The sequence below is a fragment of the Catharus ustulatus genome, chromosome 22 (assembly GCF_009819885.2).
Source record: "Catharus ustulatus isolate bCatUst1 chromosome 22, bCatUst1.pri.v2, whole genome shotgun sequence".
Taxonomy (NCBI): Eukaryota; Metazoa; Chordata; class Aves; order Passeriformes; family Turdidae; genus Catharus; species Catharus ustulatus.
The window spans coordinates 5,849,103-5,873,257 of NC_046242.1; the positions used below are offsets into that span (position 1 = coordinate 5,849,103).

The 24,155-nt window shown below is 51.0% G+C and overlaps 3 protein-coding genes across 5 annotated transcripts in view; 1 reads left to right on the plus strand and 2 right to left on the minus strand.

Moving 5' to 3' along the window:
* The window catches only part of RFFL (ring finger and FYVE like domain containing E3 ubiquitin protein ligase), a 28,422-nt gene extending 25,083 nt beyond the window's left edge, over positions 1 to 3,339 (minus strand). The window contains exons 1-2 of one of the 2 annotated variants that reach the window (XM_033077996.1): positions 3,257 to 3,339; positions 33 to 111 (exon numbers count right to left, since the gene is read on the minus strand). The gene's annotated coding sequence lies outside the window, so the exon portion shown is untranslated. The remainder of the gene's footprint in view (positions 1 to 32; positions 112 to 3,256) is intronic. The other variant, XM_033077999.1, reaches the window with a different exon arrangement.
* Positions 3,340 to 5,080: 1,741 nt separating this feature from the next.
* On the minus strand, positions 5,081 to 11,463 carry RAD51D (RAD51 paralog D). 2 transcript variants are annotated; one of them, XM_033078592.1, is made up of 11 exons: positions 11,388 to 11,463; positions 10,924 to 11,033; positions 10,253 to 10,314; positions 9,984 to 10,102; positions 9,686 to 9,767; positions 9,443 to 9,577; positions 8,923 to 9,018; positions 8,694 to 8,784; positions 7,917 to 7,987; positions 6,892 to 7,059; positions 5,081 to 6,221 (listed from the first exon to the last, which is right to left on the minus strand). In XM_033078592.1, the coding sequence occupies exons 2-11, from the start codon at positions 11,003 to 11,005 to the stop codon at positions 6,138 to 6,140; spliced, it is 990 nt and encodes a 329-aa protein (XP_032934483.1). In that variant the 5' UTR covers positions 11,006 to 11,033; positions 11,388 to 11,463; the 3' UTR covers positions 5,081 to 6,137. The 2 variants fall into 2 exon arrangements, with proteins under 2 accessions (XP_032934483.1, XP_032934484.1); XM_033078593.1 differs by lacking the exon at positions 6,892 to 7,059.
* A 2,878-nt stretch (positions 11,464 to 14,341) lies between these two features.
* UNC45B (unc-45 myosin chaperone B) lies at positions 14,342 to 23,967 on the plus strand. The gene is made up of 19 exons (XM_033078546.1): positions 14,342 to 14,503; positions 14,775 to 14,811; positions 15,086 to 15,261; positions 15,781 to 15,870; positions 16,321 to 16,488; positions 16,711 to 16,879; positions 17,154 to 17,324; positions 18,156 to 18,327; positions 18,547 to 18,847; positions 19,011 to 19,105; positions 19,704 to 19,845; positions 20,262 to 20,402; positions 20,623 to 20,750; positions 21,139 to 21,205; positions 21,507 to 21,620; positions 21,712 to 21,827; positions 22,165 to 22,282; positions 22,371 to 22,526; positions 23,221 to 23,967. The coding sequence occupies exons 1-19, from the start codon at positions 14,342 to 14,344 to the stop codon at positions 23,485 to 23,487; spliced, it is 2,790 nt and encodes a 929-aa protein (XP_032934437.1). The 3' UTR covers positions 23,488 to 23,967.
* The last annotated feature ends 188 nt before the right edge of the window (positions 23,968 to 24,155 follow it).

Sequence of the window (24,155 nt, forward strand, 5' to 3'; positions counted from 1 at the left end):
CAGACTAAATAATCAAACTGAGAGGCACCTACCAGCAGGGGGTCAGAAACCTTTGCATGCAGGGGAGTCCTGGTCCTGACATCAGCCCAGCAGTGACGGGATTGTCCCCACCTGTGAAACAGAGATTGCACTCATTCACCCTGCACAGCATTCCCTGCTCAGGGAACTTCCCACTGCCAACCCCTGGGGAGGGCAGGAAAACAGGCTGCATGGGAAACCACAGAAGGAACTGGAATTGCTCTGGGGAGCAGGAGCCAGGCTGGGGGTTCACAGTGGCCACTCAGGGGAGGGCTGGGGGAACATTTGCACCAGGTAAATAGATGGGAGTGAACAGCAGAGACCTCACTGGGGTCTGGCTGCACCACTGCCAGAGCTCAATCCAGACTGCCAGCAACACCCAGGTAAAGCTGGGTTTTGTCTCTACCACCCAAAGCTTTCTCCCTGCTCAGCAGCAGGGCACACACAGCTGTGTCCAAAAAAAGGACACACACTCTTCTGCAGCTCACATTAACCTGCTGCCCACAGCATGCCTCATTAAGAACTTGGTTCAGTGTATTTTGAATTCTTATCTTCAGATCAGGCTCTGTACCCCTCAGAGATGGAGTCAGGGGATCTTTACTTGAGTGATCTTTAGGGTCCTTCCAACCCAATCCACTCTGTGATTCCACATCCTATGAAAAAACTCTGTAAGGGACAGGAAAGGGGCCTAACCTTAATAAACACCTTTTTCTTCAGTGAAACCAACACACCCTAGGTGAGGAGAGCCAGACCTGAAACACAAACTGCAGTGCTGGCTCAGACACTGCCCAGCTCCACTGCCCCCTCTGAGCTGCCAGAGGAGAGCCAAGCACAGAGCAGACCATGGAAATCTGCTTCCACTCCTCCAGGCAAAAACTGGTTCAAAGTCCAAGCTCCAGGTTTAATAACAGCACTGGCAGCTCAGATCAGGCTCTAATTGAAGAGTTTACAATCTCAGTTGTTATTAACAACAAATCATGGTGCAAAGTTGCACAAGAAGCAAAAATTGTACCATTTAATAAACAAACAAAACAACACAAACCCACACTGAAGTCAACAGCAATACAGAGAAAACTGAAGATGTGAGGAGGACAGATTTCAGTCATAAACCCAACTAGTGACCACTAACCTCCCAAAAACTCATCTATATGATTCCTTTGTGCTCTCAGTGCAGAGCAGTGCATTCAGCTCTCATTTTAGGAGCCAAATCACATGGTACCCAACAGTGAGAGACTGAGCCTCACTGAAAGCCATCCTACTTTTTCTACCCTACAATTAAACAAAATACTTAAATGATGACTTCAAAACTATTCCAATTCAGCAAAAACTTGAGCAATTAAGCATTAACCCATGAGCATCACTGTCAAGGCAATCAACCTTTAATTAAGTTTAATTTTAGTTGCTAGAGCTGTGTGGATGTGCAGTCAGAGTGCTGCAGCTGGGTAACCCTGCTCCAGGATTCCCAATGGGAAACACAACAGCCAAAGGTGATTGTTTTGGTTCATGAGACCCAACTGTGCCACCAAAACCAATTGTGATTACAGAGAAGCACTACAAGATCCCCCTGCCCATCACTGTGAGCACAAAGGTGTTAGGAATTCAGTGTTTGATGAATGAGGGAGGTATAATTCAAGGATCTGGAATTTGTAACATGTAAAGCTCATCACAGCTTTCTGCTTCACTCCTCAGCTCTGGAAAAACAAGGTAACAGCGGGAAAACAAAGGATTAAAACTCTTTCTGTTTATGCAATCATGCATATGCCTTAATGATCATCTATCTTAAAATCTGAGCTTCAAAGTGTTGAAACACAACCCACCACAGAGTAAACACATTAAAATACCAGCTTAAAATGCACCTGTCTGCCCCCATCCTAACGATGAGAGCCAAAAAAGCTTCCTGTAGATGCACTGAGTTCTTCACCAACCCCACAGTGAGGTCAGAAATAACAGAAAACCACAACAGGTCCCTGCCCTGCTGTGCAACTGCTCTCCCAAACCAACATCCGAGGTGACATCCTGTGCTCCCCACAGAAGACACACAGTGTGTCACAGGGGAGGAAATGAGCTCAAATTAAACACACAAATAAACCCCTTCTGTCTCAGGCAATTAAACATTACCCTGAGCACAGCTTAATCCAAAATTAAACCGTTCCTATCTACCTTTAATGCTACACTTGACTAAGCACAGCTGGCTGTGCTTGCAGTGTTGGAAAACCTGAGTTTTTTCTGGAGTGCAACTGGTTCTTTATCACAGGGTCAAACACTGAGCCACTGTCAGCTCAGCCTTTCCACCTGAGCAGACTCAGGCAGGACCTATTCTCACTGCAGAGCTGACATTTATTAACCTGCAGATACCAAAACACTGCTAAGAAACAGAGGATGAGTCAATACTCTCCCCACAGGAAACACCTTGACCTGCTTAGAGGAACAAACTGTTCAGAAGGACAATTGAGCACTTTTATTTTCTGAACAACTTTTGCTTTCTGCAGCAAAGGAAGGACTTTCTCAGCTTTCATTTTGCAGTTTTGAGCAGAGAAGGAAATTATTTGGATCCTTAAGGCCAGATTACACTTTGGACACGGTAAAATGCAAAGAGACAATCATTTAAGCAGCAAGCTCTACAGAAGGCTGGTGCCTATCCAGAATTCCTCAGCTCTCACAGCAACTTGAGCAGAACCTGCTGAACCCCAGAGGTTCTTTGGGAGCAGATTTCAGAGGGAAGAGTTGCTCATCACCACTTTTAAACATGAAACAAGAGGCTGCACCAGAGTCCCACTGCCCCTCGTGATGGAAACCCTGTGAGAAAACCCTTTGACCTCATCTCCCCAAAACAAAACCCAGGTGCTGCACCTGTCCCAACCCCCTGTCCTGTGCCCCCCAAATCCTGGCAGCCCCTCCTGCCCTCTGTCCCCCAATCCAGAGCCATTTCCTCCCCCACAGCCCCTGGATAACCCTCAGGGACATCTCCACGGCCCCACATTCACCTGCCCCCATCCACCCTTCTCTACCCTGGCAGCCCCCACTGTCCCACAGCCCCACACCCTCAAACACTGCCCCCAAAGCCTCACACAAATCCCCAAACCTGCCAGCCCCCTCCGGACCCCAACGCTCCACACTCCCCAAACCTGCCAGCTCCCCTCAGTGCTCCACCCCCAAAACCCTGCCAGCCTCCCCAGAGCCTCTCAGCCCCACACACCCCCTCACACCAGGCAGCCCCCTGACGCCCCAAGCGCCTCACCTTCCCGCTGAGGAGCCGCGTCCCGGGTGGCGGCGGGGCCGGCGGGCCTGGAGCGGGCGGTCCCGTCCCGGCGCTGCGCTCGGCGGCGGCGGCGCTATGGCAACTGCCCGCGGGGCGCGGCGGCCAGAGCGGCACCAGCGCCGCCGGGCGGGGCAGCACCGCCCCCTGGCGGCCGGGAGGACTGCGCGGCGCCGAGAGCTGCGGGTTCGAGACCCGCCCCGGGCAGGTGGGAGGAGGGGACACTGCGGGGTCACCTGTGCGCTGGGGGAGGCCCTGGGGTTGCACGGGAAGATCACAGAATCGGTCGGGATGGAAAACATCTCTTGGACCAAACCAGAGCACTGAGTGCTGTGTCCAGTCTTTCCTTGAATGTCCCATGGTATCCACCACCACCCTGGGCAGCCCATTCCAATGTTTATTCACCCTTTCTTCCTCCTAATGTCCAACCTGAACCTCCCCAGTACAGCTGTCCTGTCATCCTGATACAGAGACAGACACACAGCCAGGTGGACAGAGGCATGGACACACATCCCCATACATACACACACATACATGCACACAACACATGTAAACACACATTTATGTGTGTATTTTATATGTGTGTATTTTATATGTATGTATTTTATATGTACCAAGGCAAATCAGCCCTTACTGCCAAAAGGCATCCCTGCTACTTGGAGTGAGAGGTGCCCTGCCTGGCCTAGGATGGGATTCATTGCCCTGCTCCAAACCTTTCCAGCTGTTTTGGGCATGGGGAAGAGGCAGGGAGAGGGGACATCCCGAGCTCTGCATCACAGAGCTGCAGGAGTGCCTGTCTGAGCATGGAGGAGAAAGGCTGAATGAGGAGATTTAGATCAGAAACTGCTCTAAGCCTGATTTTACTATGCAAATGTATGGCAAATGAGCTTGAAGGAAGTCAAGTTTTTCCAGATGGGGTAAGAGATTCCCATGGGCTGAACAGTCCTGCTGTCCCCACACTGTGCAATAGCCAGCAGTCTCAGACACTTTCCCTGCAGCAACACAGCCAGAAATTCAGGACACCCCTGTGGCCTCAGAGCACACCTGGGAGCAGAAGAGCTGCCACACAAAACCCAGCCAGGCCCCAAATCACACCACCCTCCCCAACCTTCCCAGATGTTTCCCAAAAGGGAAAAACTCCCACAGCTGCAATTAGCTGAATGCCAAGGAGTGAAAACCCCCCAGTCACGATTATGGCAATGAAAGCTGGGATGGGAAGCTCTGAAGGAGCCCAGAGCTCACACCATCCCTTTCCTGACAGACTGGCAGTGTCCCTGTTGAGTCACCACCCCATGACTCTCTATGACTGAGTGCAAGGCTGGAATTTCTTCTGTCATTTCCCAGGGATCACAGGGAAGATGCACACATGGTTGGTCTCATGCTGACTCTAATGAGGGTTCAAATCATGTTGTTCCTGTTCTCACCCTGCTGGTTAGGGGAAGGAAACATTTAGAAAGCCCTCTTGGCTCAACTATAACCCCAGAGGTTTCTGTTTGGCTCCTCCCTGCTCCACACTCCCCCACAAGAGCTTTGCTTCCCCTACAGAACCTCAGGCAGAGAGAGAAATCAGTAATTGGAATGTGTGTGTACCACCCCTCTATCCACAGCTCTAAGAGAGAAGCTAGCAAGGAATTAACAAGAAATTAGCTAATAAGATAAATTTCTGCTCTTCCTCTTCACCCCAACCAACCAGGCTGCAACCCCTAGAGCCAAACCTCCCCTCCTGAGCTTGCAGAGCCCAGAAATGCAAATATATACACAACTTTAAGAAGCTTTCAGTAAAAATTATGTATTTAATGTGCCAAGCACAGCCTTAGAGGGCTCCAGGAGCTGTGCTGCTGTGGTCATTAGTTTAATGAGCAAGCCCTAATTAGTCCCAGCCCCCAACTCCTCCATCAGCTGCCTTGAAGTGCAAGCCATGGCTCAGCTCACCTGCCAAGGAGGGCTCTTAAACTGAGGGTATCTGAGACATCTGGGATCAAGAGAAAACTCCACATTAAAGCCTCCCCTCTCCTGTGGAGGTTGCCAAGAGCAGGCAAGAGCAGCTAGAAAGCACTAGAGCATGGGAAGAGTATTTCAAACATCACCACATGCAATTGAATGGGTCCTTGAGCATCAAGCAGGGCCAGCTGGTGCCAGGCAGGGCCCATCTGCCTCAGCTGATCCAGATCAGAACCTCCATCAGTTATCAGCAAGCCTTTACACAGACCAGCTGTGCCCCAAAAACACCAGCAGGTCCCCACAGGGCCTGGTGTTACTCTGGGGAGAAGGGAAGATCAAGCATCTCATTATGTCCCTGCTCATCAGCAGCCTGTCCCACCCCAGTCCTGCTCCACATTTTAATTAAGTTCAGAGCAGCTGTCATTAATTGAATTCCAGCTCTCAACAACCACAGCAATGTGCAACAGCTTTTTTTCTTTTATTTCTGAACCAAGCCCACTGTGGGCCTGAGGATGATCAGAACTCCAGGACCAGAGGGCAGTGAGCCACAGGGGGAACAAAACCAGCACGGGGAGCTGTGGGGTTGTGCAGGGACAAGGCAGCTGAGCCCAAACCACCTGATCCCAAACAACCCCTGAGGACAGGGCTGGCTCTGGGGGTGAAGACAATCCTGCAGCTGATGGCAGGACCTGATTGTCTGCTGTCCTCACAGCCCAGCCACTGCAGGCAGCATCTGCTGGGCACAGAGGTCTCCAGGGAACCCCACACTCAGTTTTTCCACGGGGCAGAAGAATAAGATATTTCTCGTGTTGGTCCTTCCCAGAGCTGCAGGATTCTCAGTCTCTCAGTTTGTAAAACCTTCAATGCTTGCCTGCTTTTGTGCAGCTCTCTTGAACCTTGTGACATTTGTTTTTCCATCCCATCAGAGTCCCTGTGTGGGTGTCACCAGGCTCGGTTCCAACACGTCACCGTTCCCAATGTCCAGCTCCACCTGGATCCCTGTTGGCTGCAAGGAGGAACAGAGCAAAGTTAATCCTCACATTCTACATCACTCCATCTCCTGTCTCAGAGCCAAAATCCCAGTTACATCCCCCTAAGGATTTCCTTCTGCAGGTGCCCCTGTTTTAACTGGGTCTGCTGAATGCAGAGATACAAATAGACAATGCAATTTAGCAAGGAAAGAACATCTTGCTCTGAGACATCCCCAGATACACCATTATTTAGCACATCAAGGATGTATTTTGCTGCCTAGCACACCATCCTACCCAAATCTGTTTGGATCAAGCAGCAGAGCAGGCTCAGAGCCAGGAAGCTCAGGCATTGCTGCCTGTGCACAAGGCAGGACTCAAGCTGAAGTCACCTTTGAAGGTGTCAGAGCCATTTCCACAGGACCCTCACTGCCCACACACCCTCAGGAGAGTGAGACCAACACCAGGAACACAGTGATCTGGATTGGAAGTGGTGCCACCCATTTATCCTGTCTATAAATACCAGCCCAGGCTGCTGGGAACAGATGCTCTTCTCTTCTGCACATCCAGCCAGGGCTCACCCAGCGAGGCTGGGTCCTGTCCCACTCCCACAGGAGCCAGGGCCAATCCCACTGCTGCATTCCCAAGGGATGCAGGGCTCCAGGATCCAGGAGGAGCCTCACCTCCTGAGGATCCAGGGAGCCTCACCTGCCGGGGTGACTTTGCCAGGGAAGCAGCACGGTGGGTGGTGCCTCTCTCCCAGCTGCCTTCTCTGCTCTCCAGCAGCACCCGGGTGCTGGGCACAAAACTCCAGGAGCGGCCCAGGGCTGGCTTCAGTGGGCCAGTGCTGCTGTCCCTTGTCACCTGGTTGGTCACCTGCAGCACAAACAGACTTTTCAGTGCCTGGGAGAAGCAGGGCCACTCGGTGTAGTGAAACACTGGAGGTCACCAGGAAATCCTGGCCAGGCTGCTCCTTCTAGAAGGTTTTTCCTTCTCCACTCTGAGCCGTCCTCCAGCTGCTCTGCCATCCCCTCTGAACAGCCCAGGTACTGAGAGCAGTACTCAGGGAGTTCACTGATATCTGCAAGCTGCATCACTCCTGGTGCTGGAATCACCACAAAGTTTAACTTGGGGCCTCCAAGTGTCCTTCCAGACACACTGTCCTTGTCACTTTATCAGAATGAAGGGCAGGACTGTCTCAACACCTTCCAGTGCCAGGCCCAGCAGACCACCATCTTCTGGTGTGGCCTTCCCTGTCCAGACACATTAATTGTGGTCCCACCCACCTGTCTGGTGCATTGGCAAATGCAATTGCTTGGCCAAGAGCTGGAAGGCTAGGACAGGCCCTTCCCACCTCCTGTGGGATGATGCAATGCCCTGCAGCTCCTGCAAGGTGACCAAGAGGTTGCCCAGGAAGCTGGCCAGCCCCTTAAATGAATGGTGTTCTATCAAAAATAAACACAACCAGCCTTTCAATCTGCCTGTACTTAACTCTGCCTTGTTCACTCCAGTGAATGGCTGAGGACAGCAAGGGCAGGAGGGAGCACATCAGCCCAGGGCTTGCCCCATGCTTGGAACAAGCTGCAGAGATGTTGGGGAGCAGGGCACTGGGGGGTTCAGGTCTCTGGCTCCTGCTTAGCTGAGAGTGAGGTTCCCTCTCTCAGAGGCTCCAGAGCCTCCCATGGCTCCTTGCCACACACCAGCAATGAAGGACAAAGCACAGCAACACTCACCACAACAGCAAGGCTGAACTCCCTGGCCAGGGTCTTCAGCTCCCTGGAGAGCTGCATCATGAGGGCCAAACCTGCAGCAGGACAAAGCATTTGGCTGTCGGGGGATCAGCCCCCAAAGTGCATCCTGGAAGAACTGACATCTGGATTTGCATGAGCACTGGATTCAGTGACAGATCTCGTGTCCATGGACACCTTCCCATGATCATTCCCCATCCTTTCCTGTCTTAGAAGACCCAAGGTCAAAAATCCCCACAAAAGCACCAGGAGCTCCAGGCAAAGGTTGATTTAGCAGGCACAGGAGCCATTTCTCAGGCTCACAGCTTCATTTCCTACAGCCCACAGCTGTCAGGGGACCTCCTGTGATAGCACTGGCTGCCACCAAGCTGTGCAAGCCCCTCTGGGAGGAGTCTGAGCAGGCTCCTTGGCATCCTCACTTCTGATGTATGGTCCCTTCTGGCAGAAAGAGCTCTGCAAATTGTGCCAGCAACCATGATGTATTTGTGACACTGTAAGAGAAGTTTTAATTTATGGGCAAAGAGTTCAGTGCCTCCCCTGGATGTGTTTCAGACCACTGCCATGAGTGGGCTACACCCAGCTGGAGTGTTTGCTGCTAACACTGCAGACTCCCCTTTTACCCAGTCCCAAAGACAAAGCTGGGAGCAGTCACATCCTCATCAGCCCTGCCCCAGTCCCCATTCCAAGCACAGCACACATGGGTGGAAGAGGCTCTTCAGCATGAGCTCTTCAGCCTCCTGGCACCCACAGTGCCCAGCTCACCCTCTGACTGCCTGCCACCCAGCAGAGGGTAAATCACAGCCGACACCGAGTCCAGCACCACCAACTTGAGGGGTCCCATGGAGCTCACAACCTGCAGTAACAAATCCAGCACTTCTGGGGGCTGTGAGCTGCACAGAGGCTCCAACGCTCCCAATCTGGAGTCACACAAGCCCTGCTGCCCTCCCTGCAGCTCTGGGGAAGGCAGAGGGACCCAGAGGCTCGCTCCTACCTGCTGGGAGAGGCGATCCCGCAGCTCCTGCAAGGCGCTCAGCAGCTCATAGATGTTGAACACACGAACCACCTGGATCCGCTGCAGAGCCTCCAGCTGCAGCACAAAACTCAGCCTCAGTCTCCCCAGGACTTGTCCTATTCCTCCTGCCCCAGCTGCCAGCAGCTCTCTGCACTCACACCATGCTACAAAGCCAGGGATCCTCATCCTTCCCCATTTGCCTCCACCCCAGCAACACCACTGCCCCTATTGCACTGATGGGAAAAGCAACATGGATTGAGCTCAGGGAGCCAAGTCCTGCAAGTCCAGTAAGACCCTCCCTCCTCCCAAGAAAAACAACAAAAAGCAGTGTCTGTCCTGAGCATGGCACCACTGAGCCATGGGAGGAAGGGCTTGGACTCAAAAAAGCCTGTGAGGACAAAGGCAGAGCTGGAAAGACAAACCATCTCTGGGGTTCCTTGCAGGCAAGGGCAAAGTGAGTTTTAGAGCAAGCACAGGGAGCAGCTCCAGGGGAACTTGCCTGCTCTTCCTCATCCTCTGTCTGGGCTTGGAGCATCTGGTAGAGACGGGAGGCAGTGAAACCCCCAGTGGAGTCCAGAAACAGGACATGCTGCTTGAGGCCCAGGGACACACTGGCTGCAATGCCCAGGCACACCTGGGGACAAGGACAGGGTGTCAGCCAGACCTCACATGTCCCTCTGCTTCACCTGATGGCACCATCTTCACCCTACCTGTCCTCTCCCCTGTCCTTCACCCCACTCACCTGTGTCTTCCCACTGCCCGGGGCTCCCATCAGCTCTGTCACCTCCCCCGTGTACAGCCCCGAGTCCAGCAGCTGGTCCAGGCTATGGCATGGACACAAGGTGGGATTATCAGCATGGCAGGGGCACTGGCAGGCAGCAGCCACCAGGTATTTGTCCTTAAGGCCCCCTTCCCAAATGCACACAAGGGCATGGGAATGGTTTGGAGACTGAAATTCAAAGTTTGTGCTGGCAACCAGAGCCTAGTGCAGCAAACCCAGCCCCAGGCAGAGCTGGTGGGTGGGTGGGTGAGGTACCCACCTTGGACTGCCAGTGGGCAGGATGGCAGTGGAGCTCTTGAGCTCCTCGTAGAGGTCTGCTCCATTGGCAGGGAAGGCAGAGAACTGGGCCAGGAGCACACGTCTGACTGCGACCAGCGCCTGGGGACAGAGAAATGACTGGAAATGGGACTGATCAACAGCCAGCAACTGCTGCAGAAGGTCCCCCCAGACAAGCCCATCCTTGTCCATGAGCCAAACAGCTCTGAGCTCCCTGGTTAATGTACCAGGAGTTAGGAGAGTCCCTTTTACCTTGTAAGATAGGGAACACTTTTGGGCAACATCCTCCAGGTCTGAAGACACGAAGTCCACCACTGCAAATAGCATGAGGGACAAGAGGCTGGAAGCCAAACATGGTCAGAGCACAAACACCAGAAGACAACCAGCTTAGACATGATCTGCACTGACAAGGAAAGTGTCTGTGTGCTCTGTCAACACTGACTGGATGAGTTTGTCCTCTGAGACGGCCCCATCACTCTTCACAGAACAAATCATTTGTTGCAAAACAGAGCAGAGACAGAAGCTGGTAAAAATCTTCCCTGTTTTGCACAAGAGCTGCCCAGCACCTTTTCCTTCCCCTCTAAGAGCAAGAGACGCTCAAGGTACAGCATTCCAGGAAGTTGGGCAATTTTCAGAGGGAAAACTGCACAACTCCTCTTGAAATACCATTAAAAAGACAGGAGCTTCTACAAGCTCAATGAACTTCTACAGGGATCTCTTGCCATGTCCTTACACTCTCCTGCTCCTTTGGAGAAGTCCTTACTCACTGTATCCACCCAGGAGGACCCAGAAGAGATCCAGCAAGGAGGACACAGAAGGATATCCCACCACCACGACCCTCCCAGGATGTGGGATGATACAGGTCCCCCAAATGCACAGGGGATGATGTTCCCCAAGGCAAGACCCCGATGCCACCCTGTTACCTGTCCTGATGCCATTGGCCCTGAGAAGCTGGATCATGTCTTCAGTGAGACCAGGGCAGAGCCCAGCCCGCAGCACCACCATCGCCACAGGGAGGGAGAAGAGCAGAGACCTCCGGAGAGGATGGGAGAGTGGAATTCACAGAACCATTAAGACTGGAAAAGACATCCCAGATCGCCAACTCCAACCCTCAGCCCTGCACTGCCAGGTCCAACCCTGAGCCACGGATGCCAGAGAGCTGCCACCCAAGCTGTGTTTGGGATGGCTGGGTGATTAATTCCTCTTTGGGGCCAAACAGCCCAAAATCCTGCACGGGGGCATGGCTGTGGCTGGGGGAGCACAGAGAGGGGGGGCTCCCTCCTCGGGCAGGGGGACTCTGCATCCTGAGGCACCTCCATATAGTGATGTGACCCACCGTGCTGGGCTCACTGCATCCCAAACCACCTCCATCAGAATGCTGACCCACCGTGCTGGGCTCCCCGCAGCCCGGCCGGGCCCCGCTCCCTCTCCGCTCCCTGTCCCGCTCCCTTCCTGTTTCCTGCCGCCGGCGGAAGGGCCCGAACCGCTCCCCCTGCCCGGCCCCGGCCCGCCCCCTTTCTGTGCCTGCTTCCCCTTACCCCGGCCCGCTCCTCTTTCTCTGCCCGTTCCCCTTTCCCATCCCGCTCCCCTTTCCCCATCCCGCTCCCCTTTCCCCATCCCGCTCCCCTTTCCCCATCCCTCTCCCCTTTCCCCATCCCTCTCCCCTTTCCCCATCCCGCTCCCCTTTCCCCATCCCGCTCTCCTTTCCCCATCCCGCTCTCCTTTCCCCATCCCTCTCCCCTTTCCCCATCCCTCTCCCCTTTCCCCATCCCTCTCCCCTTTCCCCATCCCGCTCTCCTTTCCCCATCCCGCTCCCCTTTCCCATCCCGCTCCCCTTTCCCCATCCCGCTCCCCTTTCCCATCCCGCTCCCCTTTCCTGTCCCGCTCGGGTGTCCCTTCCCCAGCCCCAGCCCCGATCCCTCCCCACCGAACATCCCTGGATCTGTGACATCCCGGGCTGGGTTTGTCCCTCAGGGTGGGAGATGAAGGCACACGAAGGGCTGAGGGGCTTTGCTGCCATACAGCTGTCGGCAGATGTGTCCTTCCCTGGATGCCTTGGAGGGTTGAGTTTCACCTGGGAAAGCTATTTTTGGGGTGTTTATGATTATTATTATGTTTTTCTTTCTAGCCAAAGCCTAAAGAGGGCTGCCCTGCACTCTCAGCTCTGCCCTGAGCAGCACAGCACCCAACACCCTTGGATTTTGTAACTGTGAAAAACGAGATTCACTTTCCTGGTAGATATTAAAAGGTTTAAAATAAAAGACAGTAAGAGACAATAAAGCAAAAGGTTATAACAGCCAGTGCTTGGCATTCAGCAAAACCACACCTGCTGTTTTGGAGACACCCCTTAAATTCATCAGCCTGTTGCATATTTATAGACCCATCATACATTTTCAGACTTTTCTATAAACTATTTTCCATATTCCAACAACTGTTTTACATGGCCACTCCTGGAGTCTGCCTTTTAGAGCATGCGTGTTTCTTGGCTGTGGTTTTAATTTATTTTTCTTATCACTCTTAATTTAGGCTGTGGTCTTCAATTTCTATAGAGTGTGGGTGTTGGCAGCTGGTGTATCAGCAGCAGGTTTCTTCACGGGGTGTTATCCAACCAAGCAGGCAGTTCACTTACTACAAAGACATTTTATCAGCCTATGTTACTCCCAAAGAAAACTCTATCTTAAAAACCATTTCCACACCACACATACAGTATCCACCCAAATATTAGCGAAAAGCCAATACCATAATATGTATTTATAACATAACTCACTTTACCTGCAGTGCTGCTTGTGACAATGGAGATTTTTTCTGGCTGATGTGAGAAAGGCAGTGTGTATCCCACGAGTACTGGTACTTCAGCCAGCTGAGCCTTGCCCAGTACCTAAAGCTGTGTTGGAAGGAGTTCCTGGTGTGTTAATCCAAATGAATGCTGGAGAAGCTGCTGTACTGAGTGTACCCAAGGCAGGGTGGCATCTTGCACTTTCCACAGCTGCCATCCTCGTGCCTTGGATCTATTCCCAAACAGGTAAAGATGTGGGAGCTGCTCTTGGTGTGGTGTTGATGATTTGCTGTGAGGGGATTTACAGATGGGTTTGGAATCACCTCCTGCCTGGATACCATGGATACAGGGAAGCTCTGGGCTAATTCTTGCTGCATTAGAGCCATAACACAGATCACACAATTAAAGACAATGATATTTTTGCTCCTGGCAGTGTCTTGGTCAGCCCATCTCCTCTGTCATTTCCCCATCCTGCCAGTTCCCCACTTTGCTTTATAGCTGGGGTGCTGCTAATTACACTGGTGAAGGCAAGGCCTGTGTTTGGGGGGAGATAAATCAAAAAGCAGAATTCCTGATTGTGACTGCTGGGGAACAGAGTGGCTTGAAAGGCTCAGTGCTGCTCGTGTCACTCAAATTGAGCCACTCATGACAGCACTTCCAGCCCTGACCTCTGTTAGCCCATGCTAGTGTGTGGCTGAATGAGCACGGGTGGGACGGGTGGCAGCACCAGCCAGGGGTGGGATTTCCATGGGAAGGGCTCCCAAATTCCCTGCAAGGAGGAGGCAGCACCGGGTGTCAGTCAGCTTTCCCTCCCAGGGAATTCTGGAAGGTGCTGGGCACTGCTGCAGCTGCTGGCCTGGGGCCACTTATCCCCGAGGCTCAGCTGTCTCATGCTTCCCTAAATAGAACGGGAAAAGGGTCTGAGCACTGTGACAGGGGTCAGCCATCCCAGCCATGGGCTTTTTTGGGCTGAACCTCCCCCTTCCTGCTCCCCACACCCTTTGCAGCTCTGCAGGCAGAGGGGAGCTGGGGTTTGCCCTGGCAGGTGGGAGAGGATTCCCCCTTGCTGCACAGGGGTGCTGCCTGCTTGCAGCCAGGTGCCCCCCCCCGAGCTAGCCCTGGCTCCCAGCCCTCCCCAGGCATATAAAGCACGAGGGGACAAGGAGGGGACAGCCTGTGGTGACAGGTGATGCTGACAGGCAGCAGGAGCTGCCAGGTCCTGCCCAAACTTGGAGTGGGAAGTGAGCTCTTTCCTGAGCCACAGACTCTCCATAGTGCCGGCAGATTTCTTTAATTCCTTTGTTTGTTCTTGTTTTTCTTTTTCTTTTTTTTTTTTGTAATTGACTTCTAATCTCTGTTGGTGGGAAAAGCTTCTTAGAAGTGACAGCCTTGAGGAGCAATTTAGGTCTTCATTTTCAAAACTCTTCAGCCTGGTAAGCTGCTTTTATTAATGTGTGTTAATTATATGTCAGTCTCATGGTGGAACTCAGCTTGGGGGAGCAGGCAGGCGACCCAGGCAGTTGAAAATGGGACACAAATTGATGTTTTTCCTTCAAGCTCTCCAGATGGAGGATCCCATCCAGCTGAAAGAGGAAGGCAATAAATATTTTCAGGCCAGTGACTATGAGAAAGCCCTTCAAAGCTACACTCAAGCCATAAAGCTCAACAAGGACAAGGCGCTGCAGGCGGTGCTGTACAGGAACAGGGCAGCCTGCTTCCTCAAAAAGGTGAGAAAAGCTCCCCTCACCTGGGCAGTGCTCGAGGAGAGAAGAGCAGGAGGACAGCCAAGGGCACTCCCTGGCTGTGGATTAGGTGCTTTGTCCATTTATTGCACAGGGTGTTTCCAGCTGGTCTGACATGAAATGCTCTGGGCTTGTGCTGGAGCTTCACTGGGGTGTCCCATGGGAAATGGGAACAGAGAGGTCCCAATGTCCATCAGCAATGGGAACATGCCCTGCTATTCCATGGCTAATAGATCTCTTCTTTCTGGTTTAACAGGAGCAATATGCCAAGGCAGCTTCAGATGCATCTAGAGGTAAGGAGGGGCTGTGAGGAGAGCTGGATACACTCTCTGCTCTCACATCTGCTTTTGGGACACTGTGGCCTTATTCCTTGATGTCCACAAACACCCAAGTGCTGAGGCCACGAGGGAAATCCTGGAAGTTTGAGTGATGTTCCAATTTGGTGTGCTGGTCCAGCCAGTGCTAATCAGGCACTGATTGGTGCTAGTAACAAAGCAAATCACAGTTTGCACAGGCCACTTCCAAGCAGCAAGCTCTGATGCCTGGTGTTTTGGATCCCTTTCCCAGCTATTGACATCAATGCCTCAGATATCAAAGCCTTGTACCGGCGCAGCCAAGCCCTGGAAAAACTGGGCAAGTTAGACCAAGCATTCAAAGATGCTCAGAAATGTGCCACCCTTGAACCACACAACAAAAACTTCCAGGAGACCTTGAGGAGACTGGGGGCCAACATCCAGGAGAAGGTAAATGCCAGGGGAACTGTCCTGGATTCACAGGATGGGAAATCCTTGCTCTGGGTTACACCAGGGGATTGTTGGTAATGCTGGGAACTCGTGGCAATAGAGGGGATAAATAGGCTCCATTGACTGGAAATTCATGCCTGCTGTGTGTAAATCTGAGGATTGGGTTGAATGGTTAAATTAAAAAGTGTGGTGGCTCCCTCCTGAGGCTGGCCTGGTCCTGAGTGTCTTGAAAAAGTCTTGGCAAGGGACTGGACCAGCCACATTGCTACAGTTATCTTTACAGGGGAAGAAATCCCTGTATCACTACACACCATGAAGTCTCAAAAAATAAGGTTTAGGGCAGGCTCTGCTTGTGCCCATATATTGGGCAATGGATGCTAATTGCTGAGAAATTATATCTCCTGTTATTCAGCTTAAATTGCCTGTGGTTTGAGGGGAGGGAGTATTCTTGAAGCAGAAAAGCAAAGTTGCAGCTCAGTTTTCTCCTCCTGATGCTCTGTGCTCTCTCTCGTGGCACAGCTACGCATTCAGTTCTCCACAGACTCGAGGGTGCAGAAGATGTTTGAGATCCTGCTGGATGAGAACAGTGACAAAGAAAAGCGGGAAAAGGTGAGAACTGCCCTGGACTTGGCAAAATGGCTGCTTGACATCAGAGGCTGCACCAGGGAGCAGAACCCCGAGTTTCCTTCCCCACATCCCCTGGATGGAAGATGAGGGAAGGAGCTGGAAGGTGAACAGTACCCAGAGAGAGGGAAAATCATCCCTGTGCTGAGGGAAGGTGGCCCAACCTCCCAAAATACCAAAGGTGGGATCAGCCTGGACTTCTGCTCAAGTCCATCTCTGCCACCCTCCAGAGGTTCCTTCCAAGCAGTGACCTGCTTTTCTTAGGCAGAGCAGAGCTGATCCCTAAATGCACCTGGATAAACTGTCTGGTGGGGTCTGAGCTGATCTGCTGCATCTGTCAGGAGATGGCTCCCACCAGGATCTCCCAGAGCTGCACAGAGATGTTCTGGAGGCTGGGCTGTGCCACTGACCCCTGTTCTTTTGCCTCCCACCTAGGCTGCAAACAACCTCATAGTCCTGGGCCGGGAGGAAGCAGGTGCTGAGAGGATTTTCCAGAATAATGGGGTCAACTTGCTGCTGCAGCTGATAGAAACCAAAAATCCTGAGCTGATCCTGGCAGCCGTGAGGACACTTTCAGGAATGTGCACAGGACATAAGGCTCGGGTGAGGACAGGGTGCTTGGACCTTCACTGCTATTTTGCTCCTGGGGAGGGGGAAATTGAAAGAGTTTGTGTTGTTGGTGAGCAGTGGGAGAAGATTAAAACCCTGACTTGTACTGATTCAGGATTCACTGAGGAAAATTGCTCCTTTGTCCCAGCTGAGCTTGGAGGACACAGGGAGGAAAGGCATTTGTTAACAGTCCTGCTCTCTCCTTCCTGGGGCCAGGCCACTGCCATTCTCCATTACCTGGGCATCGACAGCATCTGCATGTGGATGTCAGTGGACAATGAAGAAATCTCCCTGGCTGTCTGCAACCTCCTGCAGACCATCACTGACTGCCTGCTGGGCCAGGGGAAGGAGGAGCACCACGGCAAGGAGGAGGCTCTAGTGCTAGGTAACAGCACATCACCTCTCTCCATTCCCCCTGCCTGCAGCAGGAGCGGACCCAGCAGCCTCTGGGATTCCACCTTATTCCTTGTTCTTTGCTGAAGTGGGGAATTTACCCTTCAACTGTGTATGAGAACAACCTGCACACAGCTCTTATCCTTATGGATAGCTTAAATGCTTCTGTTCCAGCCACACAATGGCTTTGAATTGTTTTCACTGAGCTCACCTGCTTTCAGAGGGAACTTCTGGTAACTGGTTGCTACTGTTTTGCTTGTATGCAGACACTAAGAAGGATTTGAAGATGATCACAATGCGTTTGCTGGATATGCTGGTCAGTAAGAAAGTGTCTGGACAAGGGCGAGACCGAGCCCTGAACCTCCTCAACAAGAACATACCAAGGAAGGACCTGAAAGACCTTGACAACAGCAGGAGCATCTTTGTCATCGACAATGGTGAGTCCTGTTCTGATTTGGGAGATGTGGAGCTGTGTGTTCTTGCCTGAATACCTTTAGAACTGGTCCTTCCTATAAAATAAATCTTCTCTGGGTGTTTTTTTTTTTTTTGGTGCATGCAAGCCTGGAGCAAAGTTAGATTTATTGGCAGCAAACAGTACTAAGAAAAAATCAGCTGTGTATGAAAACAAGAACTTTTGAGCTCCTAAAGGACTGCCTAATATCTCTGGTTAGTTTTCTACAATGTATTTGCTAATGTTTGGAGGATTTGGCTTGGATAAATTGTCTGGTTTAGACAGGATGAGATGAGCACCTGCTGAGCTTGGTGGACTCATAAACTGATCAATTCTAAAACGAGGGTGAGGAATATGTGTGCTGTGTGTTTTTATAGTAATTCCAATGCATGTGCATGTTACCATTTTGATGGAAGTTATTTAATAATAATTCAGCAAAAGCAGAGTTAGGTCATCCAGAATCACTTGAGAGTGGCTGAGTTTTCCTCAGTCAGAGCCTCCAGCCTTGGAGGTCAGTAGGTTTAATGTCTCCTGACAAAAATAACAGATCCAGCCAGGGGTCTAATGCAGTTCTGCTTATCACACTCTGAGAACTGGAAAAAAACCCTGATGCTGCAAACCTGTAATCTCACCAGCAGAAGCTCCTCCCCAGTAAATATCTGAGTGCCTTTTTTGCTTAAGACTTATGTGATTAGGCCGCAAAATAATTGAAAACCATCCAAGCTGGCTATTCCACAGCAAGAAAGTAACAAATGGTATTTTGAGTTTTGCACAGACCCTCTCCCCTCTGACAGCCCTATCACTCCATCGTTGCCAGGCTTAAAAAAGATACTGAAAGTGGTGGGCCAGATTCCTGAGATGCCTGACTGCCTGCCACTGACAGAGAACACCCAGCTGACTGCCTCTGTGCTCCTAAGTAAGCTCTACGATGACCTGCGCTGCGACCCGGAGCGCGACAACTACCGGCTGATCTGCGAGGACTACATCAAGTGAGTCAGGGGCTCCTCAGGGTGAGATCAGGCACCTGAAATCCACTTGTGTTCGAAACTGGGGGCTCTGGGAGATTATGACTTGCTTGAGATCCTGCTGGATCACAGCTTTGCAGGGATTTGCACTCCCAAATACCCAATGTGATTCAGCAGCAGAGCTGAGGGAGGACATTCCCTCCCCACTACTGTTCTATATCCTGCTCCCCCTGTCCCATGCAGGAGCAAAATTGACCCACAAGACATGGATAAGACACTGCATGCTGTCCAGATCGTGTCTGGAGTTCTGCAAGGCCCCTTTGACTTGGGCAACAAGCTGCTTGGCATGAAGGGAGTGATGGAGATGATGGTTGCCCTGTGTGGGTCTGAGAGGGAGATTGACCAGCTGGTGGCTGTGGAAGCTCTCATCCACGCCTCCACCAAGCTGAGCCGAGCCACCTTCATCATCACCAACGGGGTGACACTCCTGAAGGAGATCTACAAGAAGACCAAGAATGAGAAGATCAAAATCCGAGCTCTGGTGGTAAGGATGCAGCCCTGCCTCTATCGCCCGCCTCAATCCCAGCCTTGGGAGAGGAGGGAGGTTCTGGGAATGAAAGATGGGCTTAGGTTGTTTTGGGGCAGCAACACAAGAGGATTAATGAACCTTTCTCATTAATCTCATTAGTTGTTTTCATCCTCCTCAGGGTCTGTGCAAGCTGGGCTCAGCAGGAGGCACAGACTATGGCCTGCGGCAGTTCGCTGAGGGCTCCACTGAGAAGTTGGCCAAGCAGTGCCGAAAGTGAGTGACTTCACTTCTTCCTTCAGTTATTCCAGTCTTTGCAAAGTACAATAAGTTCCTCTCCCACGAGATCCTGCCCACACATTGCCTTCATTTCCTGTGCTGCTTGCCAGCTGACAGTGCCCCCAGAGCCAGGAGCCCCTCTGCCTGAAGCAGCCGTGTGTTCCTCCTGCCTCAATATCCAGAGGAGCATCCCTCTGTACCAGAGTGGCACAGCCTAATTAATGCTTACCTTGAATATGCACAAGTCCCCTCTGAAGGTGAATTTACCAGGTGGAGTAACCCAGGAAGTTGGGTCAAGTTAGGAAGTGACTGAATGGGTCATTCCTGCAGGCATCTCGTGTTTTGTGGGATGGAAAAGGCAAAGCAGTGCCAAGTGGGTGTCCTGGTCTGTCCCTGTCATTCCTTGCAGCATTTAGATCCCACAAGTTGGGCCATGGGGAAAGACTCACTCTTGAGGGAAAGCATGGAAAGCATCCCCAGTCTGCAGCAGAACCTGAGGACATGTTTGGCCCTGAATCAACCTCAATATCTGTTTTTCCAGATAAGTTAGTTCTGGCTCCTGAGGTGGAAATGTGAGTGTTTTCCTCTCTTCCAGGTGGTTGTGCAACACCAGCATTGATGCCCGCACCAGGAAATGGGCTGTGGAAGGGCTCTCCTACCTCACCCTCGATGCAGATGTGAAAGATGACTTTGTTGAAGACGAGCCAGCCCTGAAAGCTATGTTTGATTTAGCCAAGGTCTATCTCCTTTCCTTGTTCCCTCATTCCTCTGACAGCATCAACATCTCCCAGCTCTCCAGCCCTTCACTGTGCCCAGTCAGCAGGAGCTGTTACCCCAACCTCTCAGTACCCCAACTTCAGTTCTGCTGTGTTCCAGAGATTTCTTAGGGCTGCCACCATCCTGCCCTTCTCCCTAGGCTGAGGGAGGTCACTCCTACCTTCACTGTCAACAACTTCATGAAAACCAAAGGCACCAGGGTGTTGGCAGCGCTTAATGTCCAACACCTTGTTTGACCAGGAGAACTTTCATGGGCTATAAAGCTGGGGATAAAGCTAAAAACATTTCCACTAGTGCAAAACACCACCATGACAATCCAAAGGGACCTGTTTCCCTGCTGTGCCCTCCTCACACAAGCTTTTATTTTTCTGTGCAGGCAAGTGACAAGACAATCTTGTATTCTGTGGCTTCTGCACTGGTGAACTGTACCAATAGCTATGATACCAAGGAGCTGGTCCCAGAGCTGGTGCAGCTGGCAAAATTCTCCAAGCAGCACGTGCCTGAGGAGCATCCAAAGGTGGGTTGTGCCCAGCTGGAGATGCTGTTCAGAAAGATTTTCTTTGGTGTATCCATGGTCACAGACTTCAGGTCTCCTGTCTCCAGACTGAAATTGCTTTGCTCTCCAACCAGGCTTGGCTGGATGGCAGAATGGGCTAATTCTTTAGAATGGGCTAATTTAAGGAATTTAAAATCCTTGGATGCAAAGGGCTAATCCTTTCCCAACGTTTCCTCCTCAGGACAAGAAGGATTTTGTGGTGAAGCGGGTGAAGCGGCTGCTGAAGGCCGGCGTTGTCTCTGCCTTGGCCTGCATGGTGAAGGCTGACAGTGCCATTCTGACAGACCAGAGCAAGGAGCTCATTGCCAGGTGCCTTCACTGCACTCCTGGGAGCTGGGAGTGCAGGGCAGCCCCTGTGCCGTGGGGATGGACACTGGGGTGGGGCATTCTGCCTGTGGGGGAGCGTGTGAGGCAAAGAATTCAAACCAAAATTTTTGTGTCATAAAAATCCCTGTTCTGACCTTCAAGATGCTTTGCTGGAATGCATCTTTGAGTTCTCTGTATTGGTTCTGGCTGGAATAGAGCTCATTTTACAGACCTGGAAACTTCTTACTCTGCCATTTGTTGCTTCCTCATAGAACACTGTGTGCACAGGGTTAAACACCTGGAATTTTCCTGGTGGCTCTGGCACTCCTGCAGAACGTCAGCCCATGGGTGGCTGCTTGGCTGTCTCACCGAGTGTTCTGTGCCCCTGCAGGGTGTTTCTTGCCTTGTGTGAAGACCCCAAGGACCGCGGGACCATTGTGGCTCAAGGTGGTGGGAAGGTGATGACTTTTATGTTCGCTGATGTGCTGTTAATGTCTGCTGGGAGCCTGGGGTGTGTCCCCAGTGAGGGACAGTGACACAAGAGCACAGATTGTCCCCCCGGGGCCCTAGTGACACTGCAGCCCCATCTCTACAAGGCTCCAAAGAAGTGATATTGTTGGAGTGACTGTGTGAGCTCAGTAGAGAACAAAAGCAAGACACCACAGAGGGCTATGGGATATTTTAAACTTGTTTTACTCTGTTATGGCAATCCTGTAAATCTTCTCAGAATACTGAATGATTTTTCCTGTGTGTCTCCAGGCACTGATACCTCTGGCTGTGGAAGGCACAGATGTTGGCAAGATAAAGGCTTCTCATGCTCTGGCAAAAATCGCTGCTATCTCCAATCCAGACATTGCATTCCCAGGGGAGAGGGTAAGCTTAAAAAAAGAAAAAAATAATAAAACAAAAGCATTGATACTTCCTTTAGCAAATGAAAATTGCTAATACAGGCCTTCTCTTCCAGGTGTATGAGGTGGTGAGGCCCCTGGTCAGCCTGCTGAACACAGAGAGAGATGGCCTCCAGAACTACGAGGCTCTGTTAGGTCTCACAAACTTTTCAGGAAGAAGTGATAAACTTAGGTGAGCTCTGATGCTTTTTTTAACCTTCCTTCTTCCCCAGGATTTATTGTGAGTTACTTGTTGGACTATGAAGACTGGTCAGTTTGAGCTACCTTTGGCAGAGCTACAAAGGTCTCAGAGCTAAAAGATTAATGAAAAAGGAAAAAGAGAGTGGCACATTTTCTTCTAGAAACAACAAAGACTTGAACCTCATCTGCATTGGACAGGGAATGAGCCACATCATGAGCTCCAGTGCTGCAGACACTGATTTGTTTAAAGGCCTTCCCTGCAGTTAATATTTGATGAGTTGGTGACTGCTTGACCTGTAATGTGGGGTTTTTACTGCTCTTTACCACAGGTTGAAAATAGTCAAAGAGAAGGCCCTGCCAGATATCGAAAACTACATGTTTGAGAACCACGACCAACTTCGACAGGCAGCCACAGAGTGCATGTGCAACCTGGTGGTGAACAAGGAGGTAACCCCTGGGCATGTCCAGCCTGACTGTGTGCACTGCCTCTGTGAGGAGCTGTCCCTAATTGTGACACCTCTGGGGTTTTTTTTAGGTTCAAGATCGGTTTGTGGCTGACGGCAATGACCGGCTGAAGTTGGTGGTGTTGCTGTGTGGTGAGGATGATGAGAAGGTTCAGGTTGCAGCAGCAGGAGCCCTGGCCATGCTTACAGCAGCACAAAAGAAACTCTGCTCAAAGATGACTCAAGTGGTGAGATTGTGGGCAGGGTGGATGTGCCCTGCAAGGGTCCTGGCTCAGATGTGAAAAAGTCTCTCCAAAGGAATATGCAATTTACTGGTCTGATACTGAGGAACCTAGAGAAGCTGGGACCTGGGTGTGCATGCTTTTTGTCCATTTTGATAAATAACCTGAAATCCAAACCTTGTTTCACCCAGAAATAAGAAGAGCTTGATCAATAACCTACTGAGCTTTAGAGATCCCAAAGGATGTCCTTTCCCTGCACAGATCTGTAGACCCTGAGAACCAGATCCTGCTTGGCTGAGTGTCTGAAGAGCTGTGGTTGAGAGCTCCTGAGCCTATTTTGTTGCACACATCACTGGACACTGGAGCTCATTAAGACAAAAATGATTAATCAAGTCAAAAGAGAAACTCAAGAAGGTTGGGGTGGGGGAGTGTCCTGGTCATCTCAGCTGGACCAAGACTCTGGTCAGCTTCTTTTCACAGAGATTATGCAGCAGCCTGAATATGAAACATTTTCTGTATTGTCCCAGTGCTGCAAAAGATTCTGACTTAAGTGTGAGGAAAAATTGGGTTCAAATGTTTGGAGTCAGGTTTTCTTAGTTAAAAAATGAAATAACTCATAAGTGCCATGAGTATTGCTCTAAAGTAATTTTTTTAGTTGAGATCTTCGGATCAGTACTAATGATCTCTCTTTCCCTTCCAGACCACCCAGTGGCTTGAGATCCTGCAGAGGCTCTGCTTGCATGACAACATGGAGATCCAGCACCGAGGACTGGTCATTGCTTTCAACCTAATCAGCTCTGACAAAGAGCTGGCAAAGAAGCTGGTGGAGTCGGAGCTCCTGGAGATCCTGACCTACGTGGGGAAGCAGGAGGATCACCCCAAGAAGCAGCACATCATTAATGTGGCTCGTGATTGCCTCACCAAGTGCATGGATTATGAGCTGATCAAACCTCTCTCTCGGGCGTGAGGGACTGAAAAGCACCAAAAAAAGGCTGAGTGTGGGGGGAAAAAACAGAAATACAGAAAAGTGAGAGCCATGAGGAGAATCTAGTGCCATTGTCAAGGCACTGAATAGTTTGGGGACAGCTTTGGAGGATCATAAGCTGTATGAGGAAAGAGGGAATTTGCTGGAAATTTGGGAAGTGTCCATCTGAGTGATTCCCAGATGGTGTAAATCCTTTCTCTGCCCCCATTCAGCTGATAATGATGAAAGCTTCAAGGCCCAGCTGTAAAGGAGTTGGTTGTGTTGGAAATGTGTCAGGAGGCTCTTTAGAAGGAAATTCAACAAAGCTGAAATCAGTTCTGCATCCACCTCCAGCTCCTGGTACTTGTGGAATTCCCAGCAATGGTGGAACAGGGAGGGTTAAGTGCCTTCTATTCTGTAGTCAGAAAATAGGATTTTAGCTGTGTGCCTTTTTGTTCATTTATTGGAAGTTGTGTGCCAAAGTGTGAGGATGGTGGATGAACTCTTAATAAATTCACTGCTTTGTTCCACGTGGAATTCCTGTTCTGATTTTATTAAGCAAAAGGAGACAAGTCTCACTTGCAGTCTTGCATCACACCTGGAAAAACTGAGTAATTGGTAGCACAGATTGAATTTTCACTCCTTGCAAACCATCCAGTGCTCCCAAATGC

Bases quoted from the DNA above. Each gene is read 5' to 3' on its own strand.
- RAD51D (XM_033078592.1), bottom strand. From the start codon at position 11,005: ATGGTGGTGCTGCGGGCTGGGCTCTGCCCTGGTCTCACTGAAGACATG. The intron at 9,578-9,685 runs GTGAGTGGGGTG...CCTTGTCCCCAG, and splicing joins CGGGCAGTGGGAAGACACAG to GTGTGCCTGGGCATTGCAGC. The intron at 7,988-8,693 runs GTGAGCTGGGCA...GTCCTGCTGCAG, and splicing joins GGGTGGCAGGCAGTCAGAGG to GTTTGGCCCTCATGATGCAG.
- UNC45B (XM_033078546.1), top strand. From the start codon at position 14,342: ATGGAGGATCCCATCCAGCTGAAAGAGGAAGGCAATAAATATTTTCAG. The intron at 18,848-19,010 runs GTAAGGATGCAG...CATCCTCCTCAG, and splicing joins TCAAAATCCGAGCTCTGGTG to GGTCTGTGCAAGCTGGGCTC. The intron at 22,527-23,220 runs GTGAGATTGTGG...TTTCCCTTCCAG, and splicing joins GCTCAAAGATGACTCAAGTG to ACCACCCAGTGGCTTGAGAT.